Here is a 22507-nt window from a genome sequence, read left to right as displayed (position 1 = left end):
CTCAAACTGTAGGGCTGGCTGCCACTACAGTGAGACATTGTCTCATATAGCCCAGTGTTGCTTCCGCACCCATGGGGTCCGCGTGTGAAGGCATGACGCCGTGGTCTCCATTCTGAACAACCACTTTAAGAACAAAGGTTGGGAGACTGCTGTGAAACCACATTATAGGACCTCTGTGGGTTTGCTTAAGCCAGACTTAGTGATTAAAAGAGATGGTGACAGGGCACCCACTTGCCTCTAGCCATAAGGTAAACTATTATAAGAATAACCAAGATCTAGTTAGTAAGATACAGGAGGAGCATGGGGCAACTCCAAAGTTTACCAGTGCCATCATCTCTTTACATGGCGTATGGAGTGCAGATAGCTATAAGGACTTAAAAACAGCTTGGTTTATGCAGAAGAATATAAAAGTTCTTTCCTTGAGGACCCTACAGGACACACTGGTGGCATGGCAGTGCCACTAGAGAATGACTACAAGGATAACTAGAACAGGCATAGGGTAAAATACTTGTAAAGGCTTAGGCCTATATCAAGTTTGGACAAGATGTAAGGGTAGTACTGCCCATAACCAGTACAAAGATTTAAAAAAAAAAAAAAAACAGTGGCATACCTCACGGTTCAGTAATTGGGCCATTATTGTTCAATCTATACATTAATGACATCTGGCAGGATCTAACATCAGATGTGCAATTGTTTGCCGATGATGCAAAGATAGGCAGGGCAATCAGCAATGCTACTGATATTCTTCTTCAACCTTTTGGTTCTGTCCACTACTAGACGAAGGTCTCCCCCCATGATTTTCCAGACCACTCGGTTTTCTGCCTCTCCCATCCATCTCACTCCTGCAATTTGTTCCAGTTCATCCCTCCACCTTCTTCTTGGTCTTCCTCTTTATCTTGCTCCATCCATTGGTCTCCACTCTGTTGTTTTTCTAGTCCATCTCCCATCACCTCATCTGGCAACATAGCCAGCCCATCTCCACTTAGCCTGTTTAACGTATTTTACAATATCCATGACACCTGTTTGAGATCTTATTCAGGTATTTGTCTTCCTATCTCTTAATGTCATTTTTAGCATACTTCTCTCCATGCGATGTTGTGTTGTTTCAGCTTTTTGTTTAGGGCTTCTGTTAAAGTCCATGTTTCTCCTCCATTTGTTAGGACAGGAAGTACGCAATGGTCGAAAGCTTTCCTTTTTAGACTCATAGGGATGTTACTTCTGAATATGACTCTCATTTTCCCATAAGCCATCCATCCAAGGTGAATTCTTCGTTCAATCTCTTTTCTTTGGCAATCCTCAAAGGATAACAATTGGCCCAAATATACATATGAACTAACCTGTTCTATTTCATGGTTTTCAACTTTGACAGTTCTATGGTTTATGTATTTATTCATCATTATTTTTGTTTTTTCTTTATTTATTTTTAATCCAATTACTCGGGAGGCTTCATTTAGCTGATTTAGCCTTTCTTCCAAATCTTCAAGATTATCTACTATTAGGACAATATCATCTGCAAATTTCAGATGATGCAGCCTTTCCCCATTTATGTTTATTCCTTTTGTTTCCCAATCAAGGCTTCTAAAGACTTCCTCTAGTGCAGCTGTAAATAATTTCTGAGTATGGTGTCGCTTTGCTGGATGCCTTTTTGTATTGGGAACTTTTCACTGTTTTTATATAATTTAATTACAGAAGTTGTATTATTGTAAATATGTTTTAGTGTTTCAATATATGGTTTCTCAGTTCCCTGGGTTTCAAGTGCTTTTAGTGTTGCAGATGTTTTAACTGAATCAAATGCTTTTTCATAGTCTATATAGGCCAGACATAAGGGAAGTATTGTAATTCTTTCTAAATCCAGCTCGTTCACAGGATTGCATTACCTCTAGTTTAGATTTTATTTTATTATTTATAATTTTTGTGAAGACTTTATATATGGTGGGGAGTAGGCTTATAGGTCTGTAGGTTTTAATTTCTTCCTTATTGCCCTTTCTAAAAATTAATATTAGAAGTGAATTGTTCCAATTTTTTGGAATTTTTCTCTGTTTTAGGCATTTATTAAAGAGTTTAGTCAGCTGTTTGACGACAGGGGCTTCCTCCCGGTTTTAAGAAGCCTACCATAATTCCATCTTCTCCTGGGGCCTTTCCATTCTTCATTTCTTGCAGTGTCATTTCCACTTCACCTTGTAAGATCTCAGGGGGCATCATGTTCTTCCTCACTCGAGTTATCCATAGATGATTCTTGGATGACTCGGTCTTTGTCTTCATAGAGTTCAGTATAAAATTCCTGAATTCTTTTGGTTATTGCATCTCTATTTTTTATAAGTTCATCATTCTTTCCTCTTACAGCAGCTATTTCCTTTGTTCCAACTGATAATGTTCATCTTAGGACCTTCATATTAGTATTGTTTTCTATTGTTTCTTTAATTTTCCTAGTATTATACGATCTAATTTCATGTTTCGTCCTTTTACGTATAGTTTTACAAATTTCCGCATATTCTATTTTACTGGTCATTGAAATCTCTTTTCATATCTCTTCTTTTCTTCAATAGATCTAAGGTTTCCTGTCTTAGTTTTCCCTCTCTTTGGTGCCTTTTTACACCTCCTATTTCTAGTGCACAATTCAAGATAGATTTTGTTAAGATTTCATTAGCATCATCGATGGTAGTAGCTGTGTTTAACTTTTTTAGTTCATTTTTGAGTAATTCTCTATAACAGCTTTTATTGTGGTGGAGGTTTTGTAGATTCACTAAATTCAACTTTTTTTCTTATGAGCTTATTTCGTTCCCATTTTTTGTTGATCCATACTGATGCCCTTACTAGTCTGTGGTCTTCCTGTATTAAATCTATTAAGCACTTCAGTATTATTTATTATATATCTTCTGCTGGAGAGGATGAAGTCTATTTCATTGTAAGCTTGTCCATTTGGGGTTCTCCAAGTCCATTTTCGGTTGATTTTCTTATTGATTTCAGTAATTTCTTATTAAAGACTTATTGAATTCAGCAAATTCAATAAGTCTTTCTCCTCTTTCATTCCTCTGTCCAAATCCAAATTTACCGATGGAGTTCAGATGGTCATCTCTGCTTCCAATCTTGGCATTAAAGTCACCCATTATAATTATGTAGAATTCTTTAGAATTATTTAATGTGGATTCTAATGTTTCATAGAAATCTTCTATCTCTTCATCTGGATGGTCCATATATTTGTAAAATATATGGACCATCCAGTAGTTGGGGCATATATTTGTAAAATTTTCTGTTGGTATCTTTTATTTATGAAGAGACTTAGTTCAGCTATTCTTGATGTTATTTTATTAACAAACAGGACATTGTCCTTAATTGTTTTATTTATTAGGAATCCTACACCACCAGTTTAGTTTCTGTCACATTCACAGTGGTAGAATAGATGTCCATCTTTTAATCACGAGTCTCTTCTTTCCCTCTTATCTCTGAAAGGCCCACAACGTCCCATTTTATATGGTCCAATTCCTTCATCAGTTCTTCCAATCTATCATCATCATCCCATAGAGATCCGCAGTTATATGTTCCTACTAATATCCTTCTATCATTGTGCACTGTAGGTGGGCTCATTGTAGATAGTGGAGACTGTAGCATATTTTTCGACCTAGACCCTCTGCCTAAGTCCAGGATGCATTCCTTTTTATGCTGGGTGATGTACGAGCCAGAATGTAATTTTCCTACTTTATTCATCATTTGCATTGTCCTCATGGGGAGGTATTTGGCCTTATAGCACCACGCTGGCCAGACGGGTTGGTGCCTCACAATAGTACATAAAATGAAATGACACAGCAAAATAGGAAAGATTCACCCCTAGCCCTCAAATACTCTTAATAGCATTGGGGGTAAGGAGCAAGAAGAGAAGAAAGAAGCAAGGAAGGAAGAGGAGGGACCAGTCTACAGATAATATAACAGATGTATATTACATGAAGTAAGGCATAGTCCAGCATCAGATACCTCGGGTTTGCCACATCCTTACTCACTAAAGAAAGTCCCTGAGGCAATCAGAGATGCTACTGATATTCAGCAATTAAAAAATGATTTGAATAGACCAGATTTTTTTGGGCAAACGAAAATGGCTATCAGTTTAATGTTAGTAAGTGTAAAAGTTTTGCAGTTTGGTGTGATTAGAGTTCCAGCAGCATATTATATTTTATATTAGTGGGGTTATGCTACAAGAAACTGAAGAGGCAAGGAATCTTGGCATATTGGTGGATAGGAATTTAAAGTTCAAAGGTTACATAACAAAAGTTGCAAATACAACTCAGAGGATAATTGCAATGTTGAAGCGAATCTTGACATGCAAGGATGAGGAAGTCATTTTGCCTGTTTATAAGGCTTTGATAAAACCACAGCTGGATTATTGTGAGCAGATTTGGTCTCTCAGGTTCTAAGGGGATAAAGAAGCTGCAGAAAGAGTGCAATGAAGAGTTACAAAAATTTTATCAGGATTATGGGATTTAGATTATGAGAACAGATTGCAAGTATATGGATTGCAAACACTGGTCAACAGGAGAAAGAGGGGGTGATATGATAAAGGTCCATAAACATTTGAATGGGTGTTATAGGATATCAACTGATGAAATTTTTCATTATATGGAAGGTGGGGAAAGAATATGGGGGCATCCATGGAAGTTAAGTTTGTTCACAGTCAAGAAAGGGATAAGAGCCAGATTTTTCTGCCAGAGAGCAGTGAGTGGAATAATTTGTCCTTAGGGGTATTGGGTGCATCTAGTGTAAATGAATTTAAGGGGAAGGTATGATAGCTGTTTTGGGTGATTTATAGCCTCCCTCGATCAGTCTTTGACTCCCTAGAGGTGTCAGATAATAATAATAATAATAATAATAATAATAAAGAATCTATATAAGAAATCTGAACGTGCAGTACAAGTGGAGACACCTTTACCCAACTGTTTCCATACAGAGAGTGGAGTAAGGCAGTGATGTAATCTGTCACTAGACTTGTTCAATCTTACACTGGAAGAAGCAACCAGTAAGGCCTTAAACAAAGAAGACTCTGGAATCAAAACATATGGGGAAAATATAACAAATTTAAAATTTGCAGACGACATTGCATTACTTGCAAGCACGGAAGAAGATCTATAACAAACTTTCAATAAAATAAAGGAAGAATGTATAAAATTTGGATTAAACCTAAATATAGACAAAGCAAAAATTATGCAAATAGGAAAAAGAAACACCAATTTGAAAATTGAAATTGATAGTAAGAAACTTCACCTACCTCAGAGGAGTAATTGAGAACAGTGGTGAAATTATAAAAGATATAAACAGACGAATCAGTCAAGTATCCCAAACTTTTGGACAACTAAATAAAATATGGAAGTAATCTTCTTAGCCAACCCACTTCACTAGTTAATAATTTTTTTCTCTGGAATCTCAGAAATTTTTTTTGAGATTCCAGCATTCATTTCCATAGAGATATCAAACAAGTAAAAAAGTAAGAATATATGAGACAATGGTCCTCCCAATACTCCTCTATGGAAATGAATGCTGGAATCTCAAAAAAATTTCTGAGATTCCAGAGAAAAAATTATTAACTAGTGAAATGGGTTGGCTAAGAAGATTACTTAGAATATTTCTGCTGGATAGACTAAGAAATGAAGACATAACGAAATGACTAAAACAACAAATAACAATAATAGAAAAAATCCAAGAAAGAAGACTGTGATGGTTTGTCCATGTGACCAGAATGGAAATAGAAAGATTACCAACTAAAGCCCTGTATACAACGACGGAAGGTAAAAGATCCAAAGGGCGGCTCAGAATTAAATGTATAGACAAAACAAAACAGGACCTGAAAACCAAATCACAACAAGCGACACCAAACTGGACAGAGCTGTTTGGACTCTCCAGGGACAGACAGAAGTGGAAAGAGTTCATTTGGCCTCATCATCATCTACATATATGATGGAAGAGAGAAGAAGATTATGAAGGATTTTTATATCATTATAATCATCTTTGTAAGAATCACTGTTCCTCTAAATATACCAATCAAAAATATTTTAATGTCAAGAGTTTTTATAAGAAAAAAAATCGTTTTTCCTTTTTTTTGCTTGAGATGATGAGTTCTAGATATGTGAGGGGAAAAAAGCTAAAAGTTACATTAACTTTTAGATTTTTTAATATTTTATAATTTTTAATATTCTCAACAGTTATAACAGTGAGTATGAGAGTTCTTAACTTTTTTTTTTAAAATGCAATTCCCACTCGTAAAAACTGTTAGCTTATAATACATTATTATTATTACTGTAAGTGGACTAAAGATTAGATAATCAGGAAACCCTGCTCAAGAGACTTTTTCAAGTCGCTTCAGGCCTCTAATAAGCAGGTGGTAGCCTCAAGCCAGGAAGAAATTAATCCACTTCCACCACCAAAAGATATTCATAAAATATCAGGCTACTGTGTTCAAGTTCACAGCCTATTGGTTGGAGAGCAGATGTGCTTATTACTTTGGCTACTGAAGCCAACAGTTATTCATGTAATCAATTATATTTTTATAAACTATGCTTACCTCAGGATATCCACCCACATCATGTACATCACAACCCATAAAATGACCCAATCCATGTGGCATAAATATAGCTCCCAAGTGCACGCTCATCATTTCATCTATATCTCCCTGAAGAAGGCCAGCCATTTTCAGTTCTTCTAGGTGAATTCGATCTGCCAGCTTATGCATATCTACCCATGAAACTCCTATAAATAAGGTTTAAATGAAATCTTTAAAAAAAAAAGCACTGATATTTCAGAAAAATATTTATCAGAAAAGATATTTCATTAGTGTTTTATTAATTAACTACATTTCTCACTAAGCCTTGGAATGTTAATGATTTTTAACTTAATTATCAAGTAAGTTGCAAAACAATTATTATTATTATGGGCTACTCCATGGAGTCATTAGACTCATTGAGGAAGGCTGTAAACATCATGCCAAGCACTATCCAACATTTGCACAGTATCTATTTGACAGCTGTTGCAGAAGATGTGGTGGAGATACTTAATGGCAGTTAATCAAGGCAATCTTGTGAATGTGACTTCATGGAGAGATTGAAAGCAGTTGATGATGGGGAGGAGAGACTAAGTGTAAGTGAGCAAGTGGTGTATGGGGAGTTGAGCAAACTAGATGTTAATAAAGCTGTGGGACTTGATAATACATCACCATGTATTCTGAAGGAATGTGCCAAGGAGTTGATGCCAGCCTTAACATATTTTTTTAATACAAGTCTTGCACTGGATCGAGTTCCTAAGGAGTGGAAGGAAGGCAAGATTGTGCTACTTCATAAAGGAGGTGATAGAACTCAAGCATCAAACTATAGGCCTATCTGTGTGTCAGGTATTGTGGTTAAGTTGTTGGAGAAGCTTGTGAGAACTAGGATCCAGAATTGGGTTGACAACAATGGTATTATCTTTGATGGACAGCATGGATTTGCTCAAGGGAGGTCATGGTAATCTACTTATTTGGTAATCTACTAATTTTAGTAATCTACTTACTTATTACAATAAGGTGACTGTTTCCTTGGACAGAGGAGAAGGATACACAGTAATATACTTAGATTTTGCAAAGGCTTTTGACAGATTACTCCATGATAAGTTGATAGTCAAACTAGAGAGGATGGGGTTGAATGTTAGTTTAGTGCACTGGATCGGAGACTGGCTATCTAATAAGTATCAGCAAGTTATGTGTGTGTGGGGGGGGGATATCCAGGAAAAGGAGTCACTAGTGGTGTGCCTCATGGGGGGAGGATCTGTTTTAGGGAAATTACTGTCTACCTTGTATATTAATGATATTGGTGAAGATTTGGATGGAGACATTCAGTTGTTTGCAGATGGTGCAAAGTTGGGACAAACCATGAAGAGTAGAGAAGATGTTGTGGCCTTACAAAAAAGATGAATTAATTCAGCGATTGGGCATGAGAATGGGGATATGAGTTCATGTTGCAAAATGTAAGGTTTTAAAATTTGGGAAACAAAGATGGGATATAGAATTTATGCTTAGTGATGTTATATTGTTGAAGTTACATAAAAGATCTTTGGGTGATAATGGATAAGGACCTGAAATTTAGAAGACACATAGCCAAAATTGTGAAGACAACACAAAGGCTTCTGGAGATTATGTGGAGGACACTGATTTGTAGAAGTAGGGATATTCTTGTTCCATTGTATAAGGTTTTGATTAGGGCACACATGGACTATTGTGCCCAGATTTGGTCACCTGGTTTGTACGTCTCTATCATATCTTCCCTCTTCATCCTGTCCACCAGACTCTGCAAATTGCATCTTCTCAATCTTTTCTCATATTCGACATTCTAGATGTTAGAAACTGCCTCTGAAGAGATGTTGGAAAGGGTCCAGAGGCAACTGACTAAGGCAGTTTCTAACATCTAGAATGTCGAATATGAGAAAAGATTGAGAAGATGCAATTTGCAGAGTCTGGTGGACAGGATGAAGAGGGAAGATATGATAGAGACGTACAAGTTAGTAAGGGGTTATTATGGGATCAATGTTGAAGAACCAGAGGTCATCACTGGAAACTGTATAAAGAGGTTGTGATTAGGGGAGTGAGAAGCAGGTTTTTTCATGCAGAGTTGTGAATGATTGGAATGCCTTGTCTGAGAGTGTGATGTCTGCAGAGAATTTGAGTGGGTTTAAAGCACGGTATGATTAGCTGTGTGTATGATAAAAGGACCTCCCAGATGAGTCTTTGACTCCATGGGGTCTTGGGTAATAATAATAATAATAATCTACTATACTAAGTATAGTTTCTGGGAAAATTCCCATGTTACTCCTCTTAAACACTATTAATATAATTACAGCTATTATAGCCTGTTTTTGTTTAGGAGTGTCCCTTATTTTAATACATTGGCTAACATTACTCAAAAAAGGGGTATATATATATATATATATATATATATATATATATATATTTTTTTAGGGCATTATGGGTGAGAATAGAAGGCAATTATGACAGAATAAAAGAGGTGGAAAAAATTTTGTACATACCTTGTTTCTGGTTCTATGATGCCTTCCAATTCCAAGATCTTGCTGAAGGTTGTTTATAAACGGGGGTGGCTGGGGGGGAAGGAACATGGGGGTGCGTTCTGATGCAGGAAATAAGATTGGAAACCCAGGTTACTATTAATAATATATATATAAATATATATATATATTATTTTGTTTAGGACTGCATTTTTTGTGGGGGGAGGGGGGGGGGGGGGAACGAAGGGGAAGAATATCCTTTTATGGAAACTGGGACAGGGGTTAACAGGGTGTGGACCATTTCGGACGTCGTCTGACCATCATCGGAACCTTGTGGGAATGAGTGCAGGGCTATGTCAAGGCTACAAGTTGCATCTGCCAAATTAGGGCATTTGTGGTCGCTACATGGCCGGAGGCATGGCTTAATTTGTAAGTTCTGGATCGTCCAACATTCGGAAATTAGGTACGGCGGTGGACATTGATAGAATTTAAAATTCTGTCAATGTCCACCACTCCATCCACCGCCCCTACCTAATTTCCGAATGTTGGATAATCCAGAACTTAAAATTAAACCATGCCTCCGGCCATATAGCGACCAAAAATGCCCTAATTTGGCAGATACAACTTGCAGCCTTGACATAGCCGTACACCCATTCCCACAAGGTTCCGATGACAGTCGGACGACATCCGAAACGGTCCACACCCCGTTAACCCCTGTCCCAGTTTCCATATAAGGATATTCTTCCCCTTCGTCCCCCCCCCACAAAAAATGCGGCCCTAAACAAAATAATATATATATATATATATATATATATATATTATTATTAATAGTGACCCGTCAAAACACCCCCCCCCATGTCTCCCCCCCATTTATAAACAACCTTCAGCAAGATCTTGGAATTGGAAGGCGTCATAGAACCAGAAACAAGGTATGTACAAAATTTTTTCCACCTCTTTTATTCTGCCATAATTGCCTTCTATACTCACCCATAATGCCCTAATATATATATATATATATTAGGGCATATATATACCCCCTTTTTTGAGTAATGTTAGCCAATGTATTAAAATAAGGGACACTCCTAAACAAAAACAGGCTATAATAGCTGTAATTATATTAATCTACTATACTTTGCTATGAACTCATTCACAGGCATGGAACCCCACAACAGACTCTGGCAACCTGTTCCGCTCATTCACCAGACTTTCCATGCAAAAAACCTAGTTCTAACAAGTTTGCTAACTACACTCTTGCTCAGTTTCTAAGAATGGCCCCTAGTTCTGGAAAATTTCCTCTGTATTACTCTTGTAAAAGTCTTTCAGTAATTTGTATGTCTCAATCATATCACTCCCTTTTCCACTGTCAACCAGTTTCTGTAACCCACAAATCTTCAACCTGTTCCTGTAAGGTTCATTACAAAGACCTGCTACCATCTTGGTCACTAGCCTCTGGATCCTCTCCACGTCTTCCTCATCACCAAGAAACCCAGGTGAATCTGCATGCAGTAGTCAAGATGGGGTCTTATCAAGGCTCGATAGAGAGGAATAATAACCTGCTCGTTAAAGTATCCTTCAGTAACCAAGTAATCTGATGAGCTGCTTTAGCCACTTTTGCTATGTGCCCCTGGAAACTTTAACTCTCTATTCACTAATGCTCCCAAATCTCTGGTTTCGTTAATTTCTTCGAGTACAGTTCCAACAATGTGGTATACCACATTGATGGAACTGCATTCCAAAATGCATAACCTTACACTTTGCACGTTAAACTGACATCCATTCTTCTTTGTGCAGACTGCCAGTCAATCCAAATCATCCAACAAAATTTTAACATCATTATCTGTATTAAGTGATTGCTCTACTCAACTTTGCATCATCAGCAAACAACTGAACAGTTCTTCTCAGAAACTTTCCTATATCATTATTGTACAAATTAAACAGTGCTGGTCCAAGAACAGAGACGTGTGGCATGCCACTAGTCATTGGCCTTCTTCTGAACTCTACTCTTGAATAAATCACTTTCTGTTCTAGAATCTCTATCAACCACCCTCTTATCCACCTCACCAACCCTATATCCATCCCCATGTGCTGAAGTTTATATGACTAGATTAGAATTACAGATTAGAATTCCATGTGGTATCCTGCCAAAGGCTTTTGCAAAATTCAGCAGTATCACTGTAGAAATGTTTAGAAAAAACTACAAACTGCACTAGAGCTCCCGTTTGTAAGACAGCGAATCATCAGCAGTCTCACTCCTTCTGAAATAGCATAATTTCACAGTTTTGGAATTACATGACAATTCTATTACTAACGAGAACAAAATTAATGTTAATGTGAAAATAATTAACTGTAAAAGCAAACTCATTTCAAAGTGATGACAAATAATAAATAAAATAATGTTTGCCATAATAATATATAATAATCAGTGCTGAAGTATAAATATTTTGTAGTAGATGACCAGGCCATTAATTACCCAGTGAAACAACACTCTACTTATTAGAGGCCTGGGTTTCAGAAATTACCTATGTTACAATGAAGACTTTAATTCCTAGCGAATACCCTTAGTTATCAACAAGTGCACCAAAGTAGTTAAAAAAAAAAAAAAAAAATCAGCACATCACAAGTTCGTTGAGACAAACTTCAATGAACCGACTACTGAAGTGCACAATTGCAAAACCATCAACAAACCTAAATCTGACTTCAAAAGAGCTAAACAAAAAAAATCTTATCTATTACAGAAATAGTAGCTATTGCATGCCTTCAGGCCTTTAGTAAAAGCCACTGGCACAATTTCTGTTCATCTGTGCTTCCACTTCTCATATAGATGGGACTACTGTAACAAGATGACTAAGGATATCATATCAGACACAGTACATATGCTTCTAGTAAGTAACCTTTTAACAGAAAAACATCACAAGAATCTCAAATAATCTAGATATCAAAAAGCATGTTGTCCTGATGGTATCCTCCACCAAATGTATATAACAATTGTCATCATCATCATCATGTGGAAGATTTTTCCGCTAGGTTAGACCATAAATTATATATTTAGTTTAATCCTTTATCCAAGTGTAAGAAAATAAAGGTTGCACCTGAAGTATCTTCAGGAATGGGGCAACTCGTGGCAAAGGTAGACTAAGTTCTCATCACTTTCCTTAATAACCGATAATGCAAAGCACATCTCCTTGCAGACACGTATAATGCTATGCATTATCGGAAGGGTCACTACCTAGACCGTTTTCGACCTTTATTGAGGTCTCTTCAGTGAGATCCAAACCCAGAGGTGATACCGAAGTTGAAGCAATGCAGAACTCATATTTCCATATGCCAGTTGCCAAAAGGCGTCACACCTTATTATTAAATTACTCTCGATTATTTACTTAGCTCGAACATTTTACAAATACACTATCTATCAATAATTGTCCGGACATTCCTGTTATTTTTCTTGTTGAGAGGCTTATACAGAGGCAAAAAGAGGAAAACAATAACCTCCCCTTCCTAGACACACTAGTCACCCGCCAACCTGATGGAACATTCCTGTTTTTCTCAGTTTATAGAAAACCCACCCATACAGGTAGATACATTCACCAACAATCCCATCACCCACCCTCACAACAATATGGAGTTATTAAGACACTATTCAACAGGGCAAAAATAATCTGTTCTAATGAGCAAGCCCTAACTACTGAACTAAATCACATTCGTGACACTTTCTTAGCCAGTGGCTATCCCCCCTAAAGAAACCAAAAAATATTTAACCCAGTTATCCACAACCCACCACCCCCTCCCCTTCACAAAAAAGATTACTCTAGATCCATCACCATTCCCTACATCCGAGGCACCTTGGAAAAAATCAACAAAATCTTAAAAAAAACAAGACTTGACCACCTGTTACAGACCACATAGAAAATTGGCATCTCTTATCCGCTCCACTAAAGACCAACCACTTCCCCTAGACCTACCTGGTGTATACCAGGTCCCTTGCAGCTATAAACTGTCCTACTTTGGCCAAACAGGCAGGACAGCAAATATCAGAATTTCAGAACACAAGGATTACATCCGATTTCACAAGTACAGCCACTCTGGGCTTGCAGACCATGCTCTGGATACTCTCCACAGAATAAGATGGAAGAAAGCCACAGTAATACACCGCAGCAAGTTCAAATATGAAAGACTATTCATGGAATCAGCCTCAGCCCTTAGGAACATGCCAAACCTCAACAAATTTGGATGCATGAGACTGTCTCAAATTTGGGAAACATTTATCAGAAGAACTTCAGCCCAAAGGCCAAGAACTACCAATATAGCCTGGCAGGGGTCACCATCAGGACTTTAGGAAAACGTTAACTTCCTAGTTTCTGTTCTCATTTGCTGTTATGTAATACTTGTGTGCACGTGTCTTTATAATAAGTTCCCAAGAAGATGGCAACGTGACGTTTGCCGAAATATCGGAAAATATATATTAAAGTTTATTTAATTTATATTTCTAGTGTACGCTGTCAATTCCTTAATTATTAGTTATAATATTCCTGTTATTTGAAGTTATGAAACATTCCAGTTTTTTTAATAACATAAAAACTGGTGTACAGATAGTAAGAAGCAGTCAAATACAGGTGGTATGGCAACCTGACATGAACTCAGTGACTTTGAGGAAGGTGTCATCGTGTGCTCTCACATTGGTGGAATGTCCATACATGCCACTGCCGCTCAACTGGAGCATCCAAAATCAATGATTGGTGATGCAATAAACAAACAGGGATTTTCTGGCATCACTAGTGCAAGAAAACACCCAGGGAAGCTGCTGAAAATGACTTACTGGGACAGAAGAGTGTTAAAAACGGGCACACAAAAACCGGCTACAATCAGCACAGACCATACGTGATGAGTTCCAGAGACACCATGGTGAGCACTGAGATACTAAGAAAAGAGATAAGAAGTTAGTCCACCTTTGCCACAAGTTGCCCAGTCCTGAAGATACTTCAGGTGCAAACTTTATTTGCTTACACTTGGATAAAGGATTAAACTAAATATATAATTTATAGTCTAACTAAGTGGAAAAAACTTCCAACATCTTTCTCTAATCCAGAGTAATTTAATAATAAGGTGTGACATCTTTTGGCAACTGGCATATGGAAATATGAGTTCTGCATTGCTTCAACCTTGGTATCACCTGTGGGTCTAGCTCCCAATGACAAGATCTCAGTTTTTGGCAAGATAAGTACTTTGGTTTTCATTTTAATTTATTTTACTTGTACTAGTGGTAGTTTTGTCCCCCACTAGCACTGGTTTCTTTTAATAAATATTAGGATTGCTAGTAGTGCAGTTAGTATCTGCATTACGGGATTACTTTTAGAGGTATCATGGCTACCATTTATAGTAGCTCAAACAAACATTTGCTGGTGGTATGGAATTATTTCTATATTACGGGATTATTTTATTCTCAGTCTCACAACTGAAATTTTTTTTTTCTTTCAATTAAACGCAGAGGTTATAGTCTTTTTCCCACTTGAGATAATGGTACCAATTCCTCCAAGGGTGCGAACTCTAAGAACTGAAATCCCCAGATGTGAAGAAGCGAGACGAGTAACTAAGGTTTTTAAAAGAGATAGTTGCCGCAAACAAGATTTATTCTTTCACCCCTTATGGCAGAGGGAAATATTTAATTGTAGTTAAAGATGTGGAAACAAGGGACAAACTATTACAGGGTTTTACTTTCGAAGGCAGCACAGTTATTCCTGTAATGGTCGGGAGCCAGGTAAACTTAAAAGCCACGATCACTTAGGTGGTAACTGTCCCAAATTTAAATGTTTCAACTGCATGGAGATCAGACATTTCGCTAATCAGTGCCTCAAACCCCATCAGAAATGCGAAAGTTCTGAACACTGCATTAACACCTGTACTTTTAGAACTTTCTCAGAAAGAGTGGGAGCTCCTGTAGAACCAATTAGAACACCATATATATCTGAAAGGCATAATGAAGAGGTCCATGATCTTCCAATTCAGTCAAGTAAAGATGGCGCTTTTAAGCAAACTATGCTTGGTAAAATCACAAATAGTGAGTGACCAAATCAGTTAGAAATTAGCCCCAAAATTCCAGATCTGCAGAGCAACTTTTCCAGTCAAATACTGATGGAACATCAGTTGAAATTACCAATAATGAACCTAAAATAACAACTGAACAGGTACACAATGAAATGCAAAAGCATTCAACTTTTCTACAAGGAGAAACTGGAGAAGAAACAGAAAAGCAAGTAAGACAACTGAAAGAACTTAATATGACAATTCCAGTACAAGATCATCAAAAAGGAAAGACGAATTAATAAAAAAATTGAAGGTAAAGAAAAAAAAAAATTAAAAAAAAAAAAAAAAAAAACTACAACTAAACAAAAAAGAAATAATAAAAAATGTAAAGATGGAGAAGGCTGTGGATCATCAAATGAAAACTCTTCAAGCTCACAAGAGTTTATGGATTATGCTAATAAAGAGAAATCAAGAGATACAATTAAAGAAAATATAATAAAATTTACTGATTCAAAGTTTTCTCAGTACAGTTATTGTTTTTCTTATAATTTATATTTAAAATGTTAGCGGTTTCTAAACGTATTTTATCTGCTATGGTATTTGGAATGAATCTTAAGCCTCTTTCAATATTACAAATAAGAATTGACAAACTCATTGAATTGACTGGAAAAGCACCAGTTGTTTACATCACACCAAAACATAGTATGAATGCAAATTTAAGGAAGCCTATGAGATTCTTATCAACCACCCCAATCTGAACAATGATGATGGTCTAAAAATTCCAAGCATATGGAAGGAACATATTTTACCCACGGAACCTGTCTCCCTAAGAGTTAACTATAAATAGGACTGCAGATAATCCAAAATCCTAAATCTAATATAACAATTGTAATGTTGAAAATAGGACATCATTGTTACTGTAAGAAAACTATCTATAAGAAAGAATGTTTCTCTCATGTTATCTTAAATGTAATTTAGCTTTGATGTAGTTTCTAAATAATTAATTAATTTGTAATTTTATCTGTATTTTTTTTTCCCACTAGAGGTCATGCCAGTAGAACAATTGGTGATCAAATAATTGTTTCTTTAGTTTACTGTGTGAAAAGTAACTCAGCTTGTCCTTGTATATTTGTATATACTCCAGATGATAACCTTAATATGAAGGTCGAAACGTCAGGAAATTAAAATAGTTGTTTATAACGCGGTTGTAAAATCCACAATTTCTGAAATGAAAATGATAATGAATTATTGAGAGAAGATAACTAAAGTTTTTAGGAAAGACAAACTGTTATCTAGTTATTTGTTCTATAGTATATTGCAGTTTGGGGGGTGATGGCCAGTTAAATGTGTGAAAAATATATATAATATGTCTCAGCTAAACCTCTGTGATACTTGGCACCAATAGGTCATACAGAATTTTAACTATACAGTGTAATACCACCACCACCACCACTGTGTTTATTGGAAGCTTGATGTGGTAAGAACCATATTTGAATTCTATGGCAAAAAATCATTTACCATTTCTTCAAAGTTTACTATTTCTTCTTTTCTCCATTTCTTCAAGCATGCAATATAAGTGACATTTTCAGAATTATGTCAGACATCTAGGAGAAAGAGAGAGAGAGATCCAATACATAGCAAATACCTCATTGCTGACCTAAAACGGACATTCTTCTCAGATTAGCAAAGAAGGCCTGTGATACTAGATACTTATGTGGTTGATGATTTATATCACCTGGTGTAATAAAACCAATTTACTTAGTGGAAGCTAGAAGTATCTAAAAATCATTCATTTTCCCCCCTTTCTTTTAGTGTTGCACAGTGATCAGCATTCATTTTAGAAATTATGGACTTTACAACCATGTTATAAAAAACGTTTTGATCTTCATATTAAGATCATCATCTGGAGCACATACAAATATACAGGACAAGTTGAGTTACATTACATATAAGCTACAGAAACAGTGATTAGATCACCGGTTATTCTACTGGCACGATCTCTAGTGAAAAAAAAAAAAAAAATTATTTAGAAACTACATCAAGCTAAATTCTATTTATGATAACACGAATAAACATTCTTTCTTATAGATAGTTTTCTTTCAGTAACAATGATGTCCTATTTTTAGCATTACAATCGTTATTTTTGATTTAGGATCCTGGATTATCTATAGTCCTGTTTATAGTTAGAGGAAGGTTCTGTGAGTCGAATATGTGCCTTCCATATGTTTGGGATTTTTAGACCATCATTATTGTTCAGATTGGGGTGGTTGATAATAATCTCACAGGCTTCCTTAAATTTGCGTTCATACCATGTTTTGGTGTGATGTAGACAACTGGTGCTTTTCCAGTCAATTCTATGTAAGGTGTTCAAGGGCATGATCAGAAAGACCAGCTTCACCATAATTATTATATTTAATGTGTCGTTTATGTTCTTTTGGTCTGATAGGAATTGTGCATCCTGTTTCCCCTATATATGGCATGTTACAGGTGCAATAAATACGGTATACTCTAGGGTGGGCCAGCGGAGGGAGTGGGTCTTTGGATGACTTGAGTAAGCTTTTTAATTTTGCAGGAGGCTTAAAGGTGGCTTTGAAGTTGTATTTATTTCTGTAGTATTCTGTTTATTTTATCTGATGTCCTTTTAATATAAGAACGGTTATAGTTTTATTGTAGTCTGGTTTATCTTGTTTTTTTATTAAGGTCTTGTAGAAAATTTTGTTAATAGTGTTTTGGCCGTAACCATTTTTTAGAAAAGTATTGCTGATAACTTTAAATTCGTCTTTCAGTGCTTGTTGAATGCAGAAGAAATAATGATACAAGCAGAACGAGGTATCTGCACTCTCACAATATCAGACTGGACGTAACTGGTGTTTGTGCCCAAGCCAAACCACCAAAAAAGCAACCTATCAAAAGAATTCAAAGCTCTGCAAGAAATGAAAAACAGTAAAATAATAATTATTATTTTACTGTTAGATCGGTATTACCTCCCTCCCTCCCTATAGAATATATCCCACCACTCCCAAATCAGAACACTCCAGAGGCTCCTGGCATTGATTTCCCCCCACATACAAATTAGCCAAACATTTAGTCAAAGTGCTCACACAATATACTGGCAACACACCTTCACACATAAACAACTTAGTCTACTTTAAAGTCAGTATAAAACACTCCACACTTCAACACACAAACATAACGGTCAGTTTTAATGTCTGCTCTTTATTCATTAATGTCTACTCAAAGATACCTTAGACTTCGTTCAAGCCATATTTCTTCCCGATATCTCAGCCCTGTTTCAGTTCACCATGAACTCAGGCTATTTTGTTTGGCAATGAAAAATTCTATAAACAGATAGAGGAGACAGCCATGGGTTCTCCACCCTTGTCCAGCTTCTCTATGGAGACCTTTGAAGACCATTGAAGAAAAAGCCTTAAACTCTGTCCCACATAAATCCACCGTTTGGCTAAGCTACACAGATGATGTATTCTCCATTTTGGCCACATGGCCTGGATAGTCTCCACAATTTCTTAACAATCTAAACAATCAACACCACAGGATCCAGTTTACCTCAAAAACATTGTTATCTGAAAGAAGACTATTATCAACAGTCTCCCTTTCCTAGACACTCCGATTACACGCCAGCCTGATGGATCCCTGGTTTTCTTGTTTACAGAAAACCTACATATAAAACCCCTATAAAACAGGACAAAATTAATCAGTTCAGATGATAATGCCCTAACTACTGAACTTAATCATATCCTTAACACCTGCTTAGCCAATGGCTACAACCCCCCAAAAATACCAGTAAACCACAACCCCCTTTCCCCCCCTTCATAACAGAGATTACTCTAAAACTATCACCATTCCATACATCCAGGGTACATCTGAAAAACTAACAATAATCCTAAGAAAATATGACCTCACAACTAGTTACAAAGCTCATAAGAAATTGGCATCTCTTATCCACTCCACCAAAGACCAGCCACTTCTAGACCACCTGGAGTATACCAGGTCCCATGCAGTTGCAAACTCTCCTACTATGGCAAAACAGGCAGGACACTATCAGGATATCCGAACACAAGGAATACATCTGGTTCCACCAATACAACCATTCAGGTCTTGCTGAGCATGCATTGGACACCTACCACAGAATATGCTGGAAGAAGGCCACTTTATTACGCTGCAGCAAGTATACTGCACAAAACAATTAGGGGATATTTTGGTTCTCTTGTAAATTATAAAGTTATAAAAATAATTTACAAATGTAACACATTTTAAAATAGTATTAATATACAACAGTGAAGAACATGCAACTGCATACAAAATTGCTAAAACTTGTCGAAATGTGTGTCTTAGCTGTATCAGCATGGGGGGGGTATAAATGCATGGCTTATTGCGCTCACTTCCACAGTGCATAATTATCACTTCAATCGTAAACTTGTGTCACCTACCACCCATTATTTTGTTAAAAATGGCAGAGCAACATGATATCCAGGAATCCATGGCTTGGAGGGCCATTAGTCGATTAGAAGCTGGACAAATGCCGCAAGTTGTCACTTAAGTGTGTCATGTATCTCAAAGCATAATTTTGCGACTTTGGAATCACTTTCTGGAGACTGGAAATGTTCAAAAATCGTCTTCATGCCATAGGTTTTATATACTCGAAGACCAATGGTTTGCATTCCACTTACTGCAAATTACAAAAGAGCCTGAAGAATTTGGGCAGAAACACCGTAATTGGACAAATGAGGATTGGACTCATATTTTTTAGTGACGAGTCCAGGCTCAGTCTGCAACCAGATAACCGATGTGTCTTGATATGGCGTGAAAGTAGAACAAGAAATAATCCACAGTTTGTTCGTGAAAGACTCCAACATCAAGGTAGGGGTTTGTTGGTATGGGCTGGAATAAGTAGAGGTGGCCATACTGATCTCTATTTTTATCAGAAATGGTTCCTTAACAGCCCAAAGGTATCATGATGAGATTTTGGAACCTATAGTTCGTCCATATGCTGCTGCAATTGGCCAAGAATTCATTTTTATGGATGACAATGCTCGTCCACACAGTGCAAATTTGGTACAAGAGTGGTTTGAGGAAGAAGGTATTGAATAAATGGACTGGCCTGCCTGTTTTGTAATTTGGTATTGTAATCCAATTGAACATGCCTGGGATGCTTTAGGTAGGTGCGTATCTGCTTGACTGGTACCATCACGATTGCTTCAAGAGCCCGAAATTGCTCTCACAGAAGAGTTGGGAAATATCCCACAAGAACTGTTTGATTATCTTATCAGGTCCATGCAATCAAGATGTACCACTGTTTTGGCTGTTAATGAAGATGATATGTCCTATTAAAAATTAGCCAAAGCGTTTTTGGCTATTCTTGTTAAAATTATTTCACGCTAAAATATATAACTTGTTAAATTCGTAATAAATGTTGATTATTTAAACAATATCTCATCAATTACATCCTATCCATAAGTAAGAAATATTTATTCATGTATAAAGTACCCAATAGCCATAATTATTTGCAGCAATTTATAATTATCCGACAGAAACTAAAATATCCCCTGATTGTTTTGAGCAGTGTACAAATATGAAAGATTTAGCTGGCCTGGTTGGCCAAGTGAATAGCATATCCACTCTCCAGCCAAAAGGCTGTGGGCAGGGATGTTTGTGATTGTCTATGGATGTACCAGTGATGGTTGGCAGTAGATGGCATTGGTGTAGTTGGTGATTGAATGGTGGAGATGGAATTGTAGAGCAGGTGCCCTCCCTCGATGAGTCCTTGGACTCCCTGGAGGTGTCAAATAATAATTATTATTATTCCTTGAATCAGCTGCAGCTCTGAAAAACTTGTCAAACTTAAACAAATTTGGGATGGCATGAGACTGACCCAAATTTGGGAAGCTTGCATTTTAAGATCACCAGTCCAACAGTCAAGACAACCAATTTAGCCCATTAGTGGACACCTTTAGGACTGACTTCAGTTGCCTTTCTTCTTCCTTCTTGCTTAGTGTGAGTACCTGCATGCACATATCATTGTTTTATGATCTCCAAGGATGGCGATGTAACACTGCCAAAATATAGAAAGGTAATGATTAATGTGAAATGGATAATAGAAAGAGCACAGGAATATCACAAGAATGTCTACATTTGTTTCCTTGACTATAGCAAGGCTTTTGACTCTGTAGATCATGTGAAACTGTGGAATGTGTTAAGAACAATTGGAGCCCCAGAGCATTTCATTATCCTTCTGAGGAATCATTATTATGAACAAGAAGCTACTGTCAGAACACATCTTGGAGAAACTGAATATTTCACAATAGGTAAAGGGGTGGGACAAGGATGTATTTTATCTACGTACCTGTTTAACTTGTACAGCTAATACATTTTAAGAATGGCAGGGCTGGAGGAGTCTTCAGTTGGAATTAAAATAGGCAGAAAAAATATTAATAATTTGAGGTATGCAGATGATACCACCTTGCTAGCAGAATGCAAAGAAGATTTTGAGGAACTTATTATGAAAGTTAAGAAGAAAGTGCTAATATGGTCTTAAACTTAACCTCAAAAAGACAAAAGTTATGGCAACATGTGAACTTAATGATTTTGAAGTAGACGAAGAGAAAACGGAAGCAGTTAACAATTTTGTGTTCCTAGGATCCCGAATTGATAAAGATGGTTACTGTACTGAAGAAGTTAGAAGAAGATTATTAATCGGAAAGAAAGCAATGACAAATTTAAGCAAGATCTTTAAAGATAAAGATATTAGTCTCATTAGAGCAATATTCCCTGTGGTACTGTATGGATGTGAAAGTTGGACCCTGAGAAAGAAGGAAGATAGATATGCATTTGAATTATGAGTTTGGAGACACTTACTAAGAATACCATGGACTGCAAAGCAAACCAATAAATCAGTGATAGACAGAATAAAGCCAGATTGATCTCTCGAAGCTATAATCATCAAGTAAAAATTGTCATACTTCGGACATATTATGCGAGCAAATGACAGTCTGGAGAAGATGATGATGCTTGCTAAAGTTGATGGAAGCAGGAGAAGAGGAAGACCAAGAATTTGATGGAGTAAAGACGCAACTGGAGTGCACTTGGAGGTTCTGAAAGACATGGTCAGGGACAGATTGGAATGGAGAGTGTATGTTTGTGGAGTCACCAGGAGTCGGAAACAACTCGAAGGAACATAACACACACACAACACAATGATCAAAGTTTTTAATTAATATTCTAGTATATATTGTCATTTCCTGAAAAATTAAAAGCCATGTCTGAGCAATTTGCTCTTAATTTATAATAATACTATGAATAAGTTCGTATAGGGAATGGATACACTATGATACCACTGGACTTTTCTAAAGACTTTGAGAGAATACATATGAAAGACTGTTACATTAACTACAGAATATCGAGGTGGCTAATGTGGCTAATGGTGTACCCTAGGGATCAGTCCTTGGACCAATGTTATTCATTT

General features: G+C 36.8%; 1 protein-coding gene across 3 annotated transcripts in view; it reads right to left on the bottom strand.

Annotated features, from left to right (window-relative positions):
- Positions 1 to 22507, bottom strand: part of Dip-C (dipeptidase C) — a 400748-nt gene that overhangs the window by 128972 nt on the left and 249269 nt on the right. For all 3 annotated transcript variants that reach the window (XM_090391828.1, XM_090391835.1, XM_090391843.1), the window contains exon 13: positions 6545 to 6729. In XM_090391828.1, the coding sequence (XP_090247954.1) occupies positions 6545 to 6729 (185 nt within the window). The remainder of the gene's footprint in view (positions 1 to 6544; positions 6730 to 22507) is intronic.

The sequence above is a fragment of the Typopeltis vanoorti genome, chromosome 1, assembly GCF_054136105.1.
Source record: "Typopeltis vanoorti isolate ZY-2024b chromosome 1, IOZ_Tvanoo_1.0, whole genome shotgun sequence".
Lineage (NCBI taxonomy): Eukaryota > Metazoa > Arthropoda > Arachnida > Uropygi > Thelyphonidae > Typopeltis > Typopeltis vanoorti.
Note: the sequence above shows the minus strand (reverse complement) of the source record. Positions and strands in the feature narration are given on the sequence as shown.